The sequence below is a fragment of the Zootoca vivipara genome, chromosome 2 (assembly GCF_965207765.1).
Source record: "Zootoca vivipara chromosome 2, rZooViv2.hap1.1, whole genome shotgun sequence".
NCBI lineage: Eukaryota > Metazoa > Chordata > Lepidosauria > Squamata > Lacertidae > Zootoca > Zootoca vivipara.
The window spans coordinates 66,106,589-66,129,940 of NC_142584.1; the positions used below are offsets into that span (position 1 = coordinate 66,106,589).

The 23,352-nt window shown below is 41.5% G+C and overlaps 1 protein-coding gene across 10 annotated transcripts in view; it reads left to right on the plus strand.

The window, feature by feature from the left end:
• NSD1 (nuclear receptor binding SET domain protein 1) overlaps window positions 1-23,352 on the plus strand; it is a 59,520-nt gene that overhangs the window by 29,226 nt on the left and 6,942 nt on the right. For 9 of the 10 annotated variants that reach the window (XM_088662088.1, XM_088662091.1, XM_088662092.1 and 6 more), the window contains 15 exons: window positions 467-2,633; window positions 8,018-8,139; window positions 9,907-10,189; window positions 11,409-11,515; window positions 14,086-14,161; window positions 15,308-15,426; window positions 16,365-16,508; window positions 16,998-17,121; window positions 17,382-17,582; window positions 17,788-17,967; window positions 18,823-18,979; window positions 19,368-19,573; window positions 20,642-20,754; window positions 21,704-21,973; window positions 23,083-23,199. In XM_088662088.1, the coding sequence (XP_088518214.1) occupies window positions 467-2,633; window positions 8,018-8,139; window positions 9,907-10,189; window positions 11,409-11,515; window positions 14,086-14,161; window positions 15,308-15,426; window positions 16,365-16,508; window positions 16,998-17,121; window positions 17,382-17,582; window positions 17,788-17,967; window positions 18,823-18,979; window positions 19,368-19,573; window positions 20,642-20,754; window positions 21,704-21,973; window positions 23,083-23,199 (4,386 nt within the window). The remainder of the gene's footprint in view (window positions 1-466; window positions 2,634-8,017; window positions 8,140-9,906; window positions 10,190-11,408; window positions 11,516-14,085; window positions 14,162-15,307; window positions 15,427-16,364; window positions 16,509-16,997; window positions 17,122-17,381; window positions 17,583-17,787; window positions 17,968-18,822; window positions 18,980-19,367; window positions 19,574-20,641; window positions 20,755-21,703; window positions 21,974-23,082; window positions 23,200-23,352) is intronic. The other variant, XM_035105844.3, reaches the window with a different exon arrangement.

Below are 23,352 nucleotides of genomic sequence, written 5' to 3' on the forward strand. Positions count from 1 at the left end.
CTCGGCCAATAACGCGAGATGAGTGCCGCAACCCCAGAGTCGGGCATGACTGGACCTAATGGTCAGGGGTCCCCTTTACCTTTAACCTTTAGATGACAGGGGATTCAAAGGTATACTAAAGGAGGATAAAGAGATTACATAATAAATTATTTGCATCTGTTTCTTTGGTGGATTATATATAGCAGATCTCTGTGCCTGATTTAACTTTCACAGGAAGGGAGTCTGAGGAACTGATTCAGTTGTGACAAGAGATGATGTTCAATCTAGGCCTTGTTGACGAAATAAAAAATGACAAGTCACATTCATGTTCTGCATGAATCTAGCTTTGATCTGCGTACTTTAATTGGTTATGTGCTGCAGTTACATTTTGTGAAAGAAGATAATGTTCATATCTGTGTGTAATGTCATCTTTTTGTGTATTATAAATATTTTGTAACTTGTTTTTGTCTCTTCCTATACTTTCCAGGTTCCTAAGAGGTTTCTGGCAAAATGGGAGATCAGTGTTGGCCTTACAAAAGATTATCTAAAGCAGAACAGTGCTCAAAAATACATCCCGACTTCTAGCAAACTGGACAGTGAGAAGGATGTGCATTTAATGGGATCTTGTACAAAGGACTCCTCAAATGAACAGAGCAGACAACTAAATGGATGTTTGAAATCACTAACATTGGACTCCAAACATTTGACCCACGATAAGGGGAAAGTGTTCACCAAATCCCGAAACAAGAAGAGCTCTGACTCCCGGAGGAGAACTAGAGTAAGAAAAAGTAGCACCAAACTGGAGGCATCCAAGAGAGAAAGTGGGGGGAAAGGGCCAGTAAGCAAAGCTAAAAATACGGTTGCTGCAGATATGCCAGAGAAGCAGGCTTCTCATGAACTTTGCAGAATAGCAAAGAGCCTAATGGGATCCAAAGGCAGCATGGAAAACTACTTGCTCTCTTCTTTTGGAGAAAGACAATTCGAAAATAAATATAAGAAACCAGGGTTTGAAATATCTAATAGCAGCTGCCAGCAGGAAACATCCAAAGCGGACGTGAAGAAAAAGAGAAATCCAGCAGGCTTCACGTGCAGTTCAAAGCTACAGCAGCACTATTCCAGAACTGATGCTGGAGCAGAGAGGAAACCAATAGACTCTGATTCATCGGATAACGGTACCTGTGATCTAGACTCCCTTGACCAAAGTTTAGCAGCAGCAGCAGCAGCAGCTTATAGCGTCTTGAAGAATAGTGACTCTGTAAATAAGAGTGGAAAAGAACTGTCTTCAGGGCAAAGAGCTATTAAACATTCTGCACCTGTCTCAAAAAGCAGCAACCGAAGCCGCAAACCTCCAGAAGGTTCTCTAGACAGGAATATCAATGTTGAAGCAGGAGGTGAGGAATTCCGTGAGCCATCCCTTGCAGCTGAGGTGGCTTCAGTTTACAGGAATGACAATCTTATCAATGTAGATAAGCACACTACACTCCAAAGTAAGGGGTCTATAAGTCAAATGGATGCAAAACAGCCTCAGTTCAGAAGTATAAAATGCAAGCATAAAGAAACTGCTGCTGGGACAGACTCCTCTCTTAAGGAAGATGAATGTAGCCCCGACTGCTGCTTTTCTGCTACCAAAGGTTCTCCTGGGTCTCAGTTAGATATGCCTAACAAAAGTGGGAAGGCTGATGGCCCCAAACCGCTGAACAGCACAAATGAGAAACCTGGTGATTCTGCTGAAATAGAAACGGCAGTTGTGAAACATGTGCTTTCAGAACTGAAGGAGCTGTCGTATAGGTCCATGAATGTTGAAGCGAAAGACTGTGGGCCTCCTAAGACCACAGTGCCCTTACTCTTTTCATCTGTCTCTGGGCAGAACCATTTGCCTATTGAGCCCGATTATAAATTCAGCACCTTATTAATGTTGTTGAAAGATATGCATGATAGTAAGACGAAAGAGAAGCAGATCATGACTACTCAGAACATAGTCTCTTATAGGAGTTCTCACAGCGATGATAGTTCTGGAAGTAACACTCCAAGTGATTTGACATCTTTACCTACAATGGGAACCACTCATAAATTAGAAAAAAGCCAAGATAGTGTTCGAGAACCAGAGTGTCAGAAACCCAAAGAAGGTCAGTCCTCTTTTTCACATGGTATCGCAACCAAGTTGACCGATCCCGGTGCTAACAAAAGGGAACTCACAAACGCTACTGTTTCTGGTACAAACTGCACCGCAAGGCGCAGCTGTCCAAAATCTAAGCAGCTATCTAAACTAGTAGCTAATGCAACATCAAAGAGCAGAACACTAAAGCGGTTGTCTAATTCAGCTGAGAGTGTGCCCCGCCAGGATAGAGCTGCCCAAGGCTCAGTTACTAGTGCTCTAGACAATGCAAAGGAAGATGTTGCAAGGAAAGTGTCTTGGGAGTTGATGGGACACGCCCCTGACGAAGACTCTGCAAGTTCCTCTGATGACAGTTTAGTTCGTATAAGAATGAAGTCAGAATATGATAAAAAGAGAGAGAGCTGCAACTCCTTTGAAAACGGGGAGTTGGATTCAGGACTGAATAGAGAAGGCTCCTTGGGTGATGAGCCTAGAGATGTATGCCACGTAGCGCCCAAAAAGCGATGGCAGCGTTTTAACCAAAGCAGTGCTAAAGCTGGTAAGCACATCAGTAGATCTAGGGAAGCAGAACAGTTACGTGCATTTTGCCTCTACAGAATAAAAGCAAGCTTCAGAGTGTAGGCTTCTCCTCACTCTTTAAAAAGATAAGATTAAGAGAGGCATTATAGGCAAGAACTGTGAGAATCACTTAGTTAGTTGGGCAACATTTTGCAGAATAAGAGGGATGAAACAAAAATACAGCTCTTACAGAATTGAGAATTTTACAGTTTTGAGATCCTAGTTTGAGTTCTCTGTACAAGGTAAGGATTCCTTGTGCTGCACCACTGCAGATTGGGGGAGCTGGAACCATATGGTGAAATCTTCCACCCAATAAATAAATAAATAAATAAATAAATAAATAAATAAATAAATAAATAAGGAGTATTACTCGGTAATGTGCAAGATCCTACCTGAAGTCTATAAGTGGTACAGCTCATAAACTCTTCAGCTTACTTCATCTGCAGGTTGTGAGATCTAGCCCTTAAGAGTTTTGCGCCATGAGTTGCAGTGCATAAAAATCTTAAGGTTATCCAATTGAAATGCTGGTTGTTACTCTAGCTTTTCTCTTCCTCAGATTTTAATACAGGTTCACTTTAATCTTTTAAAACTAGAAACAGCGCTTATCAAGGCATAGTGCAATTTGGAAATAAATATATATTTGGTTTCTCTTACCTTGTGCAGAAGCTTTATTTATAAATTAAAACATGATGGTCCCAATTCTAGCATGAAAGTCTATAATATTTACTGCTCAGTATTACAGGAAACACATGAGAAGGAAAAATTGCAGCCCAAAAGGTAGATAAAAGTTTAATAGTACTGAATAATCTCTGTTTGTTTCTCCCTGTGGAAAGCAAGTGGTCTGCTAAACTGAGTGTATTGCCAACAACACAATCCTATACATGACTAACTCAGAAGTAAGTCTGTTGGCTTACTCTCAGCTACATAGGTGCAGAATTGCAGTCTAACACACCTTTACCTGAGAGTAAGCCCATTAGAACTAACTTGCAAGTAAGCATGTTTACGGTAGTGCTGCATGTTGGGTTAGGACTCAAGAAGTTACCACCATAAACTGCAGCAATTTAAATTTGAATCTTACATTCTATAAACTTTTCAATCTTGTATTGTTGTTTCCCATTAGTAGTTTTTGATCAGTGATTGTAAATTGTAAAATGTAGAGGGCTGGCCCTACCCTGTTTGCGAAGTGCAGATTGCCTGCTAAGTGAAATACAATATGAAGCAAAATGTGTGAGCCAAGTCCTTATCTCTGTGTACACTTACATAGCTTAAATTAACTGCACTCACATTTAACTTTGTGCTAGATCTGAGACACATACTCTTGAATGGTAATGGCTCCACCACATTTTGAAAATAGATTTTGCAACATACTGTGAAGAATAGGTATATTTGATAAAGGATTTCAGTAATGTTTGTGGATTGCAGTAAACCACAGGGAATGTTGCAAGATGAGCAATAAAGCATTCTTAACTAACTTTTATGAGGAAAGTATCTAGATCTTGCCTTCTGCAGAAGACAAAAGGTTAATTTGGCAAATACACAATTATAATTATTTTTATTCTGGCCAAGGGCCAAACACGCTGCATTCATTTTAGCTTCTCCTTACACCTTTACAAAGCATTTCAGCTTCCCCCTTCCAGAGGCAGCTATTCCCAAATATTTCCGGGGGTTGGGCGGCGGCAGCACTTTAGAGTAAGAATAGGTAAGATTATTCTGTTTCCATGTACTCACTCACAGGTCCATTCTTAAAATATGCACTTCCCTGTGCTATGCATTCTCTATGCATCTTTCCTATAAAACATATTTATATATGATTTACAATGCATTCCCCCACCCCCGCAATATGCAATTTTGTAAACATTTCCCCCATGAAACATGCATTTCTGCACGCACTTTTTTAAAACCCAAACTGCATCACTAAGTGGGCAATCTGATACTGTAACTGCATTCCAACCCACCCATAAATCCAGGGACAGCCAATCTGACACTAAAAAAACTCAAAGCAGTTTATAAAAAGAATAAAGAGGGGGGAAACAGTTTACTTTTAGCTTATTTAAAAAGTTAAAAACAGATTACAACACATGTAAACTTTCTACGTATCTGAGTAAGCATGTCCAAACAAACATGTTTTTTAGCAGATGCCAAAAGGAGTACAGCGAATATCCCTGCCTGATGTCAGTAGGCAGGGAGTTCCAAATTGTGGGTGCTGCTGCACTAAAAAAAAATTATTATGGAGGAAAGCGATTTCACAAGTAAACTGTGGTTCTAAGTTGTTAAGGGTTTTATATACTAATAGTAGCACATTGAACTTGGCCCAGTAGCAAACCTGCAGGCCTCTGAGCACAGGTGGTATATGTTGATGGAGTCTCACTTCTGTCAGTAATTGTGTTGCAGCATTCTGCACTAGCTGCAGCTTCCGGATCAAGTTCAAGGGACCCCCCCCCCAAAAAAAATAGAGCACATTGCAGTAATCCAAACTTTCTTACTGACATTGCTTCTGTTTTTCCCTATGCACCTCCTCCTTTTTTTCTTAATAATCTTTACGTATTATTGTAAGCAACCACAGTAACTCCAGTATTAGGAAATGCTTTGATTCACAATGATTCACGATGTGGCACTCCACCACAAAAACCATGAGATTGTAAAATTCAGTAATCCAAGTTACAGTCTCTCACATTGGTATCAAAATAATTTTTACTCAATAGCTACAGCCAAAACTAGGATGGGTACTATTTGTGTTACACCGTGAACCTTACTGAGATAGATAAGGGATAGCCAGCTTCCTACACCCAAGACCCTTGATGCTCTCTGTTCTTGTCATGGCCGGAGGAGGTTGATGCTAGAGGAAATGTCTATAGCTGCTCAATGACTTCATCAGGGTTCAGGAGGGGCCTCTACAGGTCCTCCTTTCCTCTACTTCCAGCCTGATGACTCATGCATGTTTATGGTAAAGACAGAAGGCAGTTTGGAAGAAGCAGCAGATGCGTTTTAGCCCTTACATCTTTCCTTCTACAGAGGGGAGAGTACTACTATTGTAAGGGATCGAGAGAACCAGACACCATTCTGTTGCTTATGGACTACCAGTTGCCCAGCTCAGAGATATTTACTCTTCGTTTACAACAGAGTAATCAAAGCTTAAAATGAGAACTTTGCACAATGCTATTCAGTTAAAAAAGAAAAAGTGGAAAGTCAACAGGTGTAGCAGACAAGTTTATTAGAATGAATGCATAAACCTCAATCTGCAAATATTTCAGGCACTTTACAGTTCTCTCTATAAAAATTAGTTACCCTTATGGAAGTTGGAGCTAAAGTTAGCTCTTTTATTACCCCCTGCTTAAACTATAGCTGGGTTGAGATTCATTCTTATACATTTGTCTGTGCCTGCAGGATTCTCATTTCCCCCCTGATGGTGCTTTAACCCTACCCAGTGTCTATGGCTAAACAGGGAACTCTGCTTTTCTGAGTTCCACTTATAAGCACTAGCTGCAGTGCTTCACTGTGAAGATGATATATCAGATTAGACATAGAGTCATCTTCTTTGGCGATCACCCATAGCCAAGTAAGATTGTCTTCCATAAACATGGTTTTAACAATGAGTCCGTAAGTGACTGTGGAGGCCAGTTCTGGATCCACACGTTCTTCCACAGTGGGGATATTGGTTTCCGGGCGGAAGTTGATCACAGTGTGGATTTGCCAAACATGCCTTCCTCCTAGCATGTTTCTCCCTTGCGTCCTGAGTTCGAGTGTCTTCAAAGACATACAGTGGTACCTCTACTTATTAATAACTCTACTTACGAATGTTTCTACTTACGAATGGAGCTCCGCCCGCCATCTTGGATGCGGTTTAGATAGGATTTTTTCCACTTACGAATTTTTAGATAGGGTTGCTTCTACTTACAAAATTTTTCTCCCAATGCATTCCTATGGGATTCGACTTACAATTTTTTTCGACTTGCCAATTTGCTTTCGGAACGCATTAAATTCGTAAGTAGAGGTACCACTGTAGAGTATAATACTGTGTTCCACATACTGATTTGGATCCAGCATTCTCATGAGCAGAACTCCACTCATGGAATGCTACTGCTAGAGGAGGAGCCCATTTTTTCCAGTTCCACCTTCCTTCCTCAACCCCCTGAAAAGCTGAACCTCCGGGACAGTATGGGAACTGCAAGGGGAAGGAAAGGGGAAATCAGGAAATATCATTTACCCAACTTCTTCCAGTGAGCCTTTGCATCTCAGTAGTCCCTCCCACAAATGGAAAAGCTTATCTATTAATGGAAAGGACACACTGGATTCAACATGTTGTAGAAATAATAATAATAATAATAATAATAATAATAATAATAATAATAATAATAATAGAAATGTACGGTGTAAATACTGTAATTCACATTTGCTGAACAGGAAAAGGGACTTCTAAGTTTTTTCTCTGGATATGTATCCACTCTTGTTTCAGGACTAGCTTTTATTTCAGAACTGCTTTCATACTGTATTAGGAGGAGCCACCTGTTTTGCTTGTTTGCAATATTGATGTTTATTGTTTTTCAACATAGGATTTCCTCGTGGGTTTGTTTTTTAGCAACAAGCAAAAACTTTTAAAAGAGGAGAGAAAAAGAGTTCCTAAGACACTTATAATGGACTCATTTGTACAATCCAGTTTGAGAGTAGGTTAAAAAAATGTTGATTTTTTAAAAAAGAGACAAAACTCAGAGGTTTAGGAGAGTATCCTATAAGAAAGTCATACTACTTTGTAAGTGCAAAAGCAGTTTTACAGATATGACTTAAATTCTGCTTCAACCACAATGTTTCATTCCTAGCGTCTCACCCTCAAAAGGGGTAATGCAGTTTCCCCTGCTTGACTTGCACATGGCACTGCTAGGCCAGACTGGGCACAATTTACTGCACAATTTACTGAGACCCAGGCTAGAATAGCCTGCTGACACTGGGGATAAGATGTTGATGGCAGTCGCTGCAGCTCACTTGCTTTCCATAATTGGGCAGGAACTGGGTGCTTTCCCTTTGTGGGGTGATGGTTGTGGGGTTTGCATGGATTAGGATCACTGTGGATTGCTATTGAATAATGAGAGGTGGCCCGATGGTCGGGGAAGAAGCTTTGTATGAAAGCCTGAAGGAAAGGGCTGCTTTTGAACTATTATGGCAGGAGAGGATTGATTAAAAATTGAAATGACATAGTCAAGGAGTCTCAAGCATCTGAACTATGCATGTGATCATCACTTTGTTGAGGACACTGGAAAATGGCACAGGAGCTTCAGCAGACCCTGGCCATAATGAAGGGTTCTAGCCCAGCATTTCTGATGTTCTTAGAAGACTAATCCTGAGGCTCTTTCTCCTTTTTTATTTTCTCAGTAGCTCATTCAGAGAAGAAACGCCTTAGGAAGCCAAGTAAGCGGCTTCTGGAATATGCAGAAGAATATGATCACATATTTGCACCGAAGAAAAAGAAGAGGAGCCAGGAGCCATTTCGGAAGGTGGGTATGAAGCAAAGAAACAGGTATAGGCACCTGCGAGAAATTGGGACACTGTCATCTAGGTAGTTTTCTTTTTTTTTAAAAAAATGGGTTTTTAAAACTAGAATTGGGATCCAACATGTGTGTATGCTTTGGGGCAAGGTAGTGGAGTTCCACTTCTGGCTGAGGCCCCTTCCATCACATGCAAATGCTACCTGAGAAATTGCCTCAAACTTTAGGAGTAGCTTATCAGAGGGCAGGTGGGTGATTAAAAAAAGGAACCCCAAAAGAACTCTGGTGCTTGTTTGGAATGCTGCAGGTGACTCTAAGGAAGGGCAGAAGCTTAGTGTTAAGAGACTCTTGCTTTCCATGCAGAAGGTCTGGCATCTGAGAACACCCTCTGTCTGAAACCCAGTCAGTGTAGACAAAATTGTGCTAGATCAGGCATCCCCAAACTGCGGCCCTCCAGATGTTTTGGCCTACAACTCCCATGATCCCTAGCTAACAGGACCAGTGGTCAGGGATGATGGGAATTGTAGTCCAAAACATTTGGAGGGCCGAAGTCTGGGGGTGCCTGTGCTAGATGAACCTATGGTCCAGTTCCATACAGAGCAGCTTCCTATGTTCCTTCCCAAGGATCCTAGCCATTATGAGCCAAGTTTTTTTGAAACAAAGTACAGACATCTCAACAATTCCACCCCACTTTTATATACCTTCATGTTGTCTCGGAATGAGCAAAGTTATTGAGGGAAAAACAGAAGTCCCTGGCTGGACCTTGGACTATGGCTTTGGCTCTTGCTTTTCTTTGACTTTCTTTTTTGCTCCAGATGGGTTGGCTCTGAAGCACACACACCAGTCAGGCTGTTGTTGCAAGTGTTGTAGTGGACCTTTGTTATCTGCCTCAAGAGCAGGCATAAGCAAACTCAGCCCTCCAGATGTTTTGGGACTGCAACTCCCACCATCCCTAGCTAACAGGACCAGTGGTCAGGGATGATGGGAGTTGTATTCCCAAAACATCTGGAGGGCCGAGTTTGCCTATGCCTGCTCAAGAGCATCATGCTTAACCTTTATGCTACAGATTCCTGTAGTACTTTGAATTACAAAGCATATATATATATGTGTGTGTGTGTGTGTGTGTGTGTGTGTGTTCCTGGTCATGACTGAAATAAGCAGGTTTTGCTTTATGATTTCAATTCATCAATGTTTCTTACTCCAGTTGTGAGAAGGGCTATACCTTGAATAGGTTTCTTTTTTAAATGAATGCTCAATAAATAAGTAACTATAGCATATTTTCAACATTAGAACCATTGTATTTCATCAATGCGCATACATAACTTAACTATGGGTTATGCAGCTGCCAATGAAAACAGCATCACTCCCCGGTGATGTCTAGTGATTCTCACTCAGTGGCATGAAATCCCCAGACTACTCATTTCCCCAACCTTGTCAAAATGTACCCAATGGCAGTCTGTTGGGCAAACACTGCATCTGATGGCCTGGGCTGGTGTTACTTGGGGTGAGGGAAGCTAGACAAAGGCAAGCCATTTTCAGCAGCAGCACCATCACTTACACTGTGTTTTTGTAAAATAAAAACTTGGTTGTGTGTGCTTGCGTAAAATGATGTCCGAGCACAGCCAAAGATGGTCAGTTTTCTTTCCCTTGTTTTTCACCTGCTGCAGAAATGTAGCCATATTTCCAAGTAGCTGTATACTCCCCATTAGCCTTTTCTTCACGTATTGGTTGGACCAGGATCTTGAGCATTTTCTGTTTATGTCTGGCTGCTCATAGGCAAGTTCTCTAGAGAAGGCTGAAATCAAACAAGATTGCAGCACTGGCAAGCAAGCTCATAGCAAACATCTAGAAAAGAAGCCTTTGGATTCAGTTTCATCTGCTTCTTCGTCTAAAGAGTCTCCTCCCGTTCTTGAAGCTGAGCAGTCTTTGTCAGATGAGCCCGACTCCCATGGCATGGAACTAAGATCAGAAATGCCAGTTTTGACATTGTCATCACCAAACGTTTCGGAAGTTGCTGCAGCTTCTCCTTTGCAGGGAGAGAGACAGTCAACGAAGTCAGGTAAGACATGTGTATCATTAGCATCTTCACCGCAACTCCAGAGTCACCCGCGACTGGACCTAACGGTCAGGGGTACCTTTACCTTTACTGGAAACAGAACAGGTGTCTTGTTCCTTGTTCCTTGTTCCTTGGCCCTTGATTCCTATTTTTAGTCTCAATTAACTTGATTACTCTACTCTACTGAAATGTTTAAATGTTTCTTTGATTGTCCTTGAATCTTGCCACCACACTTGCTATCCTCTCCTGCCACACACTTTGAGAACCACACACAATATGCCATTGCTCTTTGGTCTGGACCTGAAGCTTTTGGCCCTGTCTCTCACAAGGACGGGGGTGGGGGATAATAAATGATACTGAAGTTTTTGTTCCTCGTGAGATCTAAATAGCAAAAAGAAGGATATTTTTTATTAAATAAATAACTACAGGTCTTTAGACCTCCAAGCTCCTGATGTCTTAGATCTCAAAGTGGCTTATGACACTAAAAATATACAAAGCCCAAACGAAACCTCAAAATTTTAAACCTCAAAACTTTTTTAAGCTGCAAGAATTTTCAATCTCATAAAATTAAAACGAGTTGGCTATAGTTGGGGCTTGCTGGGTTCTACATCCTTCTTAAACTGTGGTGCCCAGAATTGGACACAGTATTCCATAGCTGCCAAGTTATCCCTTTTTTTAAGGGATTTTCCCTTATGCTGAATAGGCTTCCTCGCGAGAAAAGGGAAAACTTGGCAGCTATGGTATTCCAGGTGTGGTCTGACCAAGGCAGAATAGAGTGGTACTATTACTTCCCTTGACCGGACACTATACTTCTGTTGATGCAGCCTACAATAGCATTAGGTTTTTTTGCTGCTGCATCACATTGTTGACTCATGTTAAACTTGTGGTCCACCAAGACCCCTAGATCCTTTTCACATGTACTGCTAGTAAGCCAGGTGTCCCCCCCATCCTATATTTGTGCATCTGGTTCTTCTTACAAAACCTTACATTTGTCCCTACTGAAAATCATTTTGTTAGCTTGAGAACAGTTCTCCGATCTGTTAAGGTAATTTTGAATTCTGATTCTGTCTTCTGTGGCATTAGCTACCCCTCCCAGTTTTGTTATTTATTGGTTTTGGGCAGAGGAGGTACAACAAACAGTACTGGTGTTATTATACTGATTCTTACTTGGTGCTGATAAAACTAGTTTGTTTCTAGTGAGGAAAATTCATTTTTATTGTAGGGAGTTTTGAGAGTAAGCGCCAGAGGAAACCAACAAAAAAGCTGTTGGAATCCAATGATTTGGATACTGCATTTATACCAAAGAGAGAGTGGACTTCCATAAAGAAGGTAAGTTCCTTCCTTCTGCTTCAAATGTTACCAAAGATCTGCTATGCTCCTGAATGTAAAATAATTTCAACTGCACAGAGTTTTGATCGGCCTTCATTTGGTTAAGGGTACCTAATAGAAGCACTCAGTAAAAAATAATAGTAATAATCAGAGCTCAGCCTATAAAGTTCTTGTTGCACTTTCTTTTCATAAAGGTGTCATTGTCCAAACTGAGCGAACATTAGGCCTGCAAGCCTTTGAATCTTTTACAATGACCAAAGTCATGCTGTCAAACATATGCACATATCTCATTATTTTCAGTTGGGAGTCTGCATTCTTTTGACAAATTGATAGTGGATTGGCTGACTGTGAAGAGAAGAAAGCTTCTGATGTACAAAATATCTCTATGTGAGCATGCATGTGTTTTAAAGTAACGTAAGCACCTGCTGGAACTCCAAACCAGGACTCCTGTCCAAAAACTCTTCCTGTGCTAGAGATCAGACCTTTTCTATAGGAAATTATGGTTATGGTCCCCTTTGCTAAAATGTATCCAAACAGAGTCCTTCAAAGATTTTTTTCATTTACAGTCGTACCTTGGAAGTTGAACCGAAACCCTGCCGGAAGTCTGTTCGACTTCCAAAACATTCGAAAACCAAACCACGGCTTTTGATTGGCTGTAGGAAGCTCCTGCAGCCAATCAGAAGCCCCGTTGGATGTTGGCATTCCAAAAGAACGTTAGCAAACCAGAACAATCACTTCTGGGTTTGCGGCGTTGGTAATTCAGAACTCGGTTTCAGTTTGTTCTGTAACACCTGTTGTGATATGGACAACAATAGAATTCTACAGTTTATGAAAAATGAATTCAACTTGCTTTTGTTTTTGTAAAACTGTTAAAACAACCACATACTATATGAAAATGCAATAATCATTTGTTTATGTATTGAAGCATTTATGTCCTATCTTTCAGCGATTTCTGTCAGGGCAGCTCACAAAAACAAAAGTTAATCCATCTGTTGATAAAAATTAAACAGTAACAATTAAACAATAAAAACAGCCACACACACACACCAAAAAAAAAAAAGAAGAAGAAGAATTTTGCAGCAGAGCAGACATTAAGAGCAAAACCTGTTCGTTAAAGGAAAAAGCCAAATTTTGACCGCAAAAAAATCACAGAATTGTTGATTTGGAAGAAACAGCTGCCTAGTCCAAACCCTGACAGATGGCCATTCAACCTTTGTTTTAAAATCCTCCAATGCTTGTCTGCATGCAAGAAGCAAAGGACGTACAGTCAAACCTTGGTTTGTGACCGCCTCCGTTTGTGACCGCTTCGGTTTCCGACCACCGCGGACCCGGAAGCGTTTACATCTGGGTTCCGCGGCGCTCAAATGTGCAGAAGCGATCTGCACAGCGCGTGCGCAGAAGTGCTCTATCGGCACTTCGCACACACGCAGAAGCGTGCCTCGGGGAGCGACGAACATGGGGAGCAACTGGCTCCCCGGAACCAATTGTGGTCGTAAACGGAGGTATGACTGTATATGGAGCATGTGGAGCTCTTTAAGGAAGGGTACTCAATAACCTTGGTATTGCAGTCATGAAAGCCATCTCTCACGTTCTTATTCCTGATGTACCCAGCAATCTGTGGGGCCTCAGGTGTTGAGAAAAACTCCTGAAAAGGCTGATACTAAAGTAGGTGGTCCTTGGTATATTCCGGTTCCAAACCATTTGCAGTGGTACCTCTACTTACAAATAACTACTTACGAATGTTTCTACTTATGATGGAGCTCTGTCCGCCATCTTAGATGTGGTTTAGATAGGATTTTTTCCACTTACAAATTTTTAGATAGGGTTGCTTCTACTTACGAATTTTTTCTCCCAATGCATTCCTATGGGATTCGACTTACAAATTTTTTCGACTTACAAATGTGCGTTCAGAACGCATTAAATTCGTAAGTAGAGGTACCACTGTAGTTAAATTTATTTTTTTGAACTGCCCTGAGATCTACGGATGAAGGGCATTAGACAAAATTAAATATATATAAATAAATAAATATAAAGTGAAGCCACATGCATGTGGCATTACTATTACTATCATTATAGTAATAGTAATGCCATATGCCTGTGGCTTCACCTTATTTTCTTTTGCTGCTGCCTTCATGGTAATTCATTAAATATACAATTATATTGCCGTAAGCTGCCTTGTGAATTGTAAAAATGAAAAGGAAGGGTCTAAATATTTTGAACCGTGAAAACTGTATAATATGCTGCGCTTAGTGGAGGCCCCTCTAGATTTGTTAGTCTCTTACTGTTTTTGTGAAAGTTAAGATTTTTCTTCTGCTTCAGCTGTGCAGAAAGATTCTTCAGCAATTATAGTTAAGTAAATACGATTCTTCCTACTTCTTGCCACCCAGGGGTTCAGACACTGGGCAATCACCTCCCCATCCTTCTGATTATGGAAATTTGAGATGCTGCTTCTTGTTGTTGTTTGTCAATATGTTGAAGGTAGAATTGCCTTTGAGATGTGACCAGGGAAACACATCTCATTGTAGGTGTGCTAATTTGCTTGGTAAATTGTCCCTGTTGCTTGTTCGCAGTGTTCTGAGGCTGGTCCTTTGGATACTGAAATGTCAGAGTTGTACTCCACACCTCAGCTTCCGGACGCTGGTGAAGGTAGGTGGTGCTCCTGTTCTGTAGCATGAAGCTGCCAGTTTCCTGTGAGTGAACATTAATAATAAGCTAAGCAAGATTCTTCTGTCACGTTACATACAGGTGAAACTTGGAAAAGTGCAGTTATTTCAGTAATGCAACTTAAAAGGTGAAACCAATATATGAGATAGATGCAATGCATGCAAAGCAAGATATGTCAAGCCTTTATTTGTTGTAACTGTAATTATTTGTCATTAGGTGGGTCAATTATAAATTGAATGTAATTAATGAAATGTAATAGCGATGTTTATTTTTGTATTAATGTAACTATTTGTTTTATTACTGTGGAATTTCCAAAAGAAAGCATTTGTAAAAATTAAAATAAGTTGCATTACTGAAATAAATGCACTTTTCGACAATATTCTAATTTTCTGAGTTTCACCTGTAATCATCAGCCCACTGCAGTGTAAGCAGATATTTTCACATTGAGACCAAGTCATAAATGAACTGGGTCCAGATCAAAAAGAAGGAATTGCATCTTTGTCTTATTAGTCATAGTCAGTTTTAAAAGGAAAACATACTGGAATTCTTGGCAGCAGTGAGTGTAGTGATGGACTCAGGAGCACTCCAAAGATGAAGAAGATGTGGGGGGTGGATCTGGCCAGAAACCTGGTCAAACAACAGCAGAGTGATATAAAAACAACATGAGACTCAAAGGTGTCCTCTCTGAATTTTCAACTCACACCAACCACATTTTTCTTCATGATCATGAGGATGAGAAACTAGCTGTTAACCAAGGTGGCTTCTTAAACACCAGTAACTCTGCTGTATGGTGCTCAAAAGGATACCTGGAACCACCCTGCTCATCAACTCACTGGTACTTTCTTCCAACCTATGGTATTTGGGTAATATGGAACAAGGGTGACTTTGTCTTATTTTGGTGAAAATATACTCAACAACACAATATGAATTTTCATTCTAAACTGTGTAGTCCTCTTGAGAGGTTTGCAGACATTTATCTGAAATTGAATTAAGGGTTAAGAATGGTTATAATGTGTCCTACTCATCAGTGCTGGATTTTGGGGTTTAAAATTTGAAGGTCATAGTTGTCAGAATTACCTTAGGGTGCAGTTATTTGCTTACGGTCTTGAAACACCTCCCTTGCTGCAGCTCCTGAAAAGGTTCCAGGCAAACAGAGAAGGCGAAAGCGGCAACGACGTACTTTTGCCTCAGCTCCATACAAGAAGGAAAAGGGTGAAGATGTACTGGGAGAAAATGCAAACTCTGAGGTACTGCTGGGCTTTGGATTCTGTAAAAGGATACATGTATGACGTCTTTTTGAAGTAGCATAAAACTATTGACTGTGTTGCAAAAGAAGGTATAAAAGACTTAGCAGGAAACAAAGGCAGGGCTGCACAAGAGTATTGTGTACTGTATATCTAAACCAGGGGTCAGCAAACTTTTTCAGCAGGGGGCCAGTCCACTGTCCCTCAGACCTTGTGGGGGGCCAGACTATATTTTGGAAAAATAAATAAATGAACGAATTCCTATGCCCCACAAATAACCCAGAGATGCATTTTAAATAAAAGCACACATTCTACTCATGTGAGCGAGGAGGAGGAGCTGCTCTCAAGGAGAACGTGTGTCAGGTAAAAGTCTGAAGTGTGGTGTAGTGGTTAGCGTGTTGGAGCAAGACCTGGGAGACAGGCGTTCTAGTCCCCACCCATGAAGCTCACTGGGTGACTTTGGGCAAGTTGCTGTCTCTCAAATCTACCCAACCTCTCAGGGTTGTTGTGAGGATAAAATGGAGATGGGGGGAAAACCATGAATGCCAGCTCTTGAGCACCTTGGAGGAAAGGCAGGATATAAATGTAATGAATAAGTAAATAAATAATGGTTGTGGAGATTCCCAACATAGGTGTTTAGGAAGTATACTGCCACAGGGCAGCAATGTAGTCATAGTCATGTGTTTTATTAAAGTTCAGAATGTTTCTTTCCCTCAGCGAAACCTTAAAAGTGAAGAAGTGTGAGGAGAGTTAGCGCCACAGCATGAGGCACCTTCTGCAGGCAGAGTGATTAGGGCTAGAGGCGTTGCATGCAGCTCAGCAAGCAGGTTGGCAGAACATCCCTATGTATTGTACCCAAACTATAAGAGCAGCCCAGAGGAGGGGGTAAATGAAAGAAAGAATCTGACTGATCACAGTCTTTCCTTTTTTTTCCCCAAAAGGGAGATAGAACTAATCATGGAACAGCTGGAAGCCCCAAGGAGACTATCGAGGAAGGGTCTGAAAATGACCATGGAGTGCCTTCATCCAAACGGATGCAGGGGGAGCGAGGAGGAGGAGCTGCTCTCAAGGAGAACGTGTGTCAGGTAAAAGTCTGAAGTGCTTTGCTTGAATTGTGAAGATGACTTGAAGCAGCCAGACTACTTGCAGATAGGCCATGTTAGCAGGAACCAGATCTTTGCAGAGCTTGCATCCAATGCTTTTTTAAAAAGCTTCTGCAAACAAAACTTGAGGATTTTCTTTTTATTAATTTTGACATGAGGGCTTTCTGTCTGCAATTCTTATTTTGTGTGCAGTCCCAGAACCTTTTTGGGTGCGGTAGACAGGAAGTGTGTGGGGTACAGGATTGCAAAAATGTGTTTAAAGTGTGCCTTGTAAGAAGGCGCTTCTGAAGTAGTGTAAATGACTCAAAGTTCTAATGTTTGAGCCAAACAATTAGACCACAGCGGCTGTTACTGAAAAATACTTCCGAAAATGTGTTAGCTGTGGTTTAGTAGGTATGCATAAATTAGGATTCCCCACTCCCACCCCTTTAATTTCAGCCCGTGACCACACATTGTTTAATTCCTTTGCAGATCTGTGAAAAGCCAGGTGAATTGTTGCTCTGTGAAGCCCAGTGCTGTGGAGCTTTCCACCTGCAGTGCCTCGGGCTCTCAGAAATGCCGAAGGGCAAGTTTATCTGCACTGAGTGTTCCACAGGTACGAAACCGAACTCACTGATGGTGTGGCGAGCTCCAAGGTTGCTTTCAAATGTTGGAGTTTGTTGAAAACAAATGGCTTTGCAGCATGGAGCAGAGCGGCTCTGCTGTCTACTAGGCTGGAGCAATCCTGGTCTTGTATGTTGTTGCCTCCAGCCATGGTGACTGCTTGTAACTTTTTTTTCTCTGCTGTTGTTCAGGACTCTTGCACCTTCCGTTCTTTGATTGTGTTTCTTCTACTTTGCTGCCCTCTCCTATTAGGAGTCCACACGTGTTTTGTATGCAAGAACAGTGGAGAAAACGTCAAGCGGTGCTTGCTTCCCTTGTGTGGGAAGTACTATCATGAAGAGTGCATACAGAAGTACCCTCCCACAGTCATGCAGAACAAGGGCTTTCGCTGCTCACTGCACATCTGCATGACTTGCCATGCAGCCAACCCAGCAAATATCTCTGCATCTAAAGGTACAGTAACCCTTTCTTGTGCCCAGAATGGAAGTGCATTTCTGCATTCATTTTAACTGTGCTTACAATTCATTGGTGTTTCCCCCCCTATTCTTGGATATTTTAAAGGTGGGGTTGGTGCCTAAAACTCGAATCTTAATAAATGATTTTTTTTCAGATTTTATTATTATTAAGCAAATGTAATGCCAATATATTTCTCTGCTAGGTCGCTTGATGCGCTGTGTCCGGTGTCCTGTTGCATACCACTCGAATGATTTCTGCCTCGCTGCTGGGACTGTGATCCTTGCTTCCAACAGCATGATTTGCCCAAATCATTTTAGCCCTCGAAGGGGCTGCAGAAACCATGAGCATGTAAATGTCAGCTGGTGCTTTGTTTGTTCAGAAGGTAAGGCGCTTTGTGCTGGGCCTGATACATTATGAGTGTTGCCATACTTTGAATGAATATGAGCATAGGAGGATGTTGTTGAAGAAGTGAGGGGGCAGCCTAATTATCAGCTCTTCACCCCAACATGATACAAATGGTCACGATGGTGTCCTTTGTCTAAGTGAAACATATTGCTGGACTGAGGTATAAAGTCAGGATCATCTCTGGGGGTCCCTACTTTGGGCCTAAAGGAGAGGGAAGCAGCCGAAAGAAGGCAATGGGCCTTCCATAGAATGCAGTACCTAAAGGCCCTCTAAAAGCAGTGGCCATGTTAGTGGGATGGGCCACAGTGATAAAGCCACTAAAACAAAATATAATATATAAGCTTGCTGACATAGCAGGGACAGCAAATGAGACATCGAATATGGGGCTTACAGTAAGCTCTTCTTCCATAGAGCTTAGGGCAGTATACATGGTTGACTTACCCCTTTTCACCATCCCCCTTTCTGTGAGTGAAGACTGGCCTAACTGCCTCCTTGTCATATGGTATATAACACCTCAGAAGACGAAGTAGTGGAAAAAGTAAATGTTGTGGTCCACAGGTGCTTCACAATGCAAATAGATATGATTGGGTTTAGCACTGGCATATTGTATTGGCTTTGGCACAGTTGAGACCTTTACAATAAAATGGATACCTGGTGGGTGAAGTTAACCTAATTCTGGAGACCAGCACAACCCTCTTTCGACCCATTTTCCATTTAAAGAACTGAAGTGGGATTCGAGGTCTGGATAGGATGAACTCCCCTTTTAATGTGATGCTGTGCATGGGTGTTCCTGTGGTTCTGTCCCTGACATACCTGCCTTTCTTTCTCACAGGTGGAAGCCTTCTGTGCTGTGAATCCTGCCCTGCCGCTTTCCACAGGGAGTGTCTGAACATTGACATGCCAGAGGGGAGCTGGTACTGTAACGACTGCAAAGCTGGCAAGAAGCCACACTACAAGGAGGTGGTCTGGGTTAAAGTGGGACGATACAGGTGAGAGTGAAAGAAGGCAAATTCTGTTATATTTAAAAGATTTCAGTTGTCTCTTGTGAAAGCTTGTTGCTACAGTTCATTTCTGCTTTGCTAATGTTATTAACATTCGCAATGTCAGGAGGGGACCTCTCCTCACCTTTATGTGTGTTCTTACTAGCATGGCTGCTGCCGCCGCCCTTACAGTTGTTTCCACAATGTTAATAGAACACATAAAGTCTTCTACTAATGTGGGTTCTTGTTATGCCATGGTTAGGTTAGCAAACACACACGCGCGCGCACACACACACACACAAAATGATGCATCTCCGAAGGAGTGGATCTAGGAAACAGACATTCCAGAAATTTATCCATGGGCTTATCTGTTTTTCTTGCCTTTGTTCATTTCCAGGTGGTGGCCAGCTGAGATTTGCCACCCTAGGACCATCCCTGTCAACATCCAGAAAATGAAGCATGTCATCGGTGAATTTCCTGTGCTTTTTTTTGGATCAAATGATTACCTTTGGACCCACCAAGCTCGAGTATTTCCCTATATGGAAGGAGATGTGAGCAGCAAGGACAAGATGGCAAAGGGAGTTGATGGCATTTACAAGAAGGGTAACCCATTTTCTTTTAATGTAACCATGAAAGTTAGCAATGAATCCCATCTTTTTCTGTGTTCTCAGGAAAATAAGATGCTGCTTTAGGGAAAAAAAGAATAGATTCTGGCATCATTATACTTCAGAAATAGCCCTGGCTAGAATTATAGATTGAGCAACTTTGGTTTGTCATGATGTCTGAATTGATGAACAGTGGTTTGTGAGTGGTCGGCACACCAGAATTGGAAGCTGTGGTTTGAAATAGGTTTGCAAACCATAGTTTCTGCTAAGCAAACAAACTATAGTTATAACTATTGCTTTGCCTCCAAAGGCCACTGGGCCTAGACACAGAAATACTAAGCAGGCAAGTAGTTCTAAACTATACTTTGTCCATCCAGAACCTCAAACTGTGAGTGCATTTGCATGTCATGGTAAACAATGGTTAATTCTTTACCATGAGAGTGCAGCTTGCTCCCCATTTCCCCCCTTCTGCTAGTGAGCAGGAGCACCAAACCACAACTCTTGGCGTATATGGTTGAAACACAACACTAAATCAGGGATTATAGTTTGTTGTTCTACTTGCTACTGGATGGAATAAAGTGGGAGCGATTTTCATATTCCTGGTGAACTATTAACTGTGGTTTACTGTGACATACAAATTCAGCTAAAGTGTGTTGAGAGGTCGGAACTGAGTCTCTGTTGCTATTGTTTTTAATCTTTCCTGAAGTGGAATTTCTTCATGTAAGAACTCGGCATGGAGTAGATGGGGATTGGTATCTGTCTAGCTTTAAGATGTAGGGATAAAATAAATTATTTAAAGAAAATTGAGTTACACAATGTCTTTACTTTTTACAATCCTGAAACAAAGGTGTGCTAAAGTTTTCTGGCTACTTCCTGGGAGTATGGAAATCTCAGTACTGTCCTCAGTTTTGCTACAGACTGTGAATCCTAGAGAATCCTCTTTGTGGCTGCTGTTTCCTGTCCCATCTGTTACTGGTGGCTCCCTTCAGCACATTTTCATGTAAGTGCATATATAAAAGTGGCTGAATGTCTGTTCATATATAATGAGAAAGTTTTCTTAATTTAGCTCTGCAGGAAGCTGCTGTGAGGTTTGAAGAGCTAAAAACACAGAAGGAACTGAGGCAGCTACAGGAAGACAAAAAGAATGATAAGAAGCCCCCTCCTTACAAACATATCAAGGTGAGGATGCAGGACATGATAGCAGAGGGTGGGCCTTGTGCACATGTGTTGCCCCCAATCCCTTGAAGGTGGTTGGGCTATGGGACTGTGTGCTCCATCCTTAGCCATATTGAAGGCACAAGTCTTAACCAGGACATGCTCTTAACTATACACTCCTCTTGCCAATCTTTTTTTCATATCTTGCCACTTGCTACTACACTGCAAAAGCTGAAACCTGTACAGTCTGTCCACTGTGAAACATTTCCTTCAGACTTTAAAGGAAGCACACAAGCTGTTTTTGGTGGTACCACAGATTCTCATGGCAGGATTCACCTAACAAGTCTTGTCAGTGCAAGCCCTGTGCAAGGATTTCCACTTGCACAAGGGGGCTTTCCCCTCCTCTCCTCCCCCTCCACACCCACTGAATTGGGTTTAAGGGGCTTGGGAGAACCCCCAGAAGTGCTGGGGAATCATTCTGTCTGGCAAGGTGCAATGCTTGTGTGGATGGGGTGTTCACTGTAGTGCAACATTGAGTTCTACCTATGTTTTAATCCCAGTGTATGAGGTCAGCTATTGGCCGCATGAACTTCAACTCTTTGCTGACCTGCAGTAAATCTTTGGTGTATAAAATCCTGTTGAAAGGAAGGGAGTCTCCTTGCTGTGTGAACGTGTATGTTCTTTCTGTCCCACCCTGGGAAAGGATCACCTCACACTATTGAACACCATTATAATAGCTGATTAAAGTGGAAGGTGCATTTTCTATGCTGGTAGAAGAGATGCAGCTGAAACAATAATAAAGATTAACAATATACATGAAAGTGCAGTATTGACCCATTTCAACAAGTATTGCTGTAGCAAAAGTTGTTTCTGATTTCCATGTACTGTATATAGTCTACATTTCTGCATTCCAGTGATGTACAATTTAGCTAGGCCAGCCGATGTACTTAGTGGCTTATATCTGTATTTAAAGGTGAACCGGCCTGTAGGCAAAGTGCAGATCTTCACTGCAGACTTGTCTGAGATCCCACGTTGCAATTGCAAGACAGCTGATGAAAACCCCTGTGGCCTAGACTCCGAGTGTATTAATCGCATGCTACTCTATGAGTGTCACCCTGCTGTCTGCCCTGCTGGGGAACGTTGCCAAAACCAGTGTTTTACCAAAAGGCAGTATCCTGAAGTGGAAATATTCCGCACACTGGCAAGAGGCTGGGGCTTGCAAGCCAAAAGAGACATTAAAAAGGTATGTTTGTTTTTTGCTGTCTTAATTTTTCCCCAAGTTTAGTTTCAGCATCCCACACTTTCTATAACTGAATTTAGTTTTCCTTTCTTAAAGCGTAAAATTTACAAAGACAAGAAATGACTCATTATTCCTGCCTGAGACATACATAGACATGTGGTGGGAGTTTGTTTCCCATGGTTACCTAAATATATAGTCAGTCTTTGCCTTCCCATATATGTTGGGTTCTGTGCTAATGGAACCTTGAAACAATCTGAACTAGATTTAGCAGAAATCAATATATGCCAGGATTTCCCCAGATGAGTAGTATTGCTTACCTCTCTCCTTTTCACCCTACACCACAAATTCTTGAGTGCCCAGTGTGAGTGCCCATCACACATTCTGTGTTTTAAGAAACAGATGGAAAGGACTGCTCATTAGATTGTTTCTAACCCCCACATTTTCTTACACCAAAATCATCCTTAATTAATACCCATCTAGGTAAAGGGATCTTAAACCCCATATTTGAACTGAGTGGATTACTAAACAAAAGTTCTATCAAGGCAATGTCTGCATTTGCAATTTTTACTGTTTATAAAAGGTAGCTATTATAAATGCTTGAATTGCTGAATTTCAGCTCTCTAGGCAAACCATGAGCCCTAAACCTTGGCTACTTCTCGTGGTTAATTATGATTTAGCTCAGCATAGCAGTAGAAGGATTAGGGAGGCACTAAGCACTTACAGTTTTCTTTTTCTTTCTTTCTTTCTTTCTTTTTTTTGAGGCCATGGGTTGGCATAGTGTGACAGGCGTACCAGACTACAAAGAGCAGTGGTCTAGGTCAAAAGAAACCAGTTTGTAATAAAACTCTATTAAGGAATGCAGTTCTGTACCTAAAATAGAGATGGTTGCCTCCTCAGGCTCGCCTTCCAAAAAGCACTAAAGATTTTGGTTTCCATGAAAAGCTATGAATGAGTAACCCATTAGTTTTAATGGGTGTGTGTTTTGTTCGTTTGTTTCCTACCGTATGCGTATCTCTTCCCATCCCCAAACCCCCCGAGTTTGGTTGGTCTTGGCTTTGTATTCAGAGTACTATTTGTTGTTCTCTCATTTCTTCCCACTTCCACACTTTCAGGGTGAGTTTGTCAACGAATATGTGGGAGAGCTGATAGATGAGGAGGAATGCCGGGCCAGAATCCGCTATGCCCAAGAGCATGATATCACCAACTTTTATATGCTAACTTTGGACAAGGTGTGTGAAAACATTCCTGTTTTCTATATCTGAAGTAAGACACTGCTAGTTCATGTACGTTTGAAACAATAAATTAAGATACTGTGCCTTCTGTTGGCATTGGTTTTAGATTGCACTCCACCTGATTGGTGTGTGTTCTTTCTTGGAAAGACC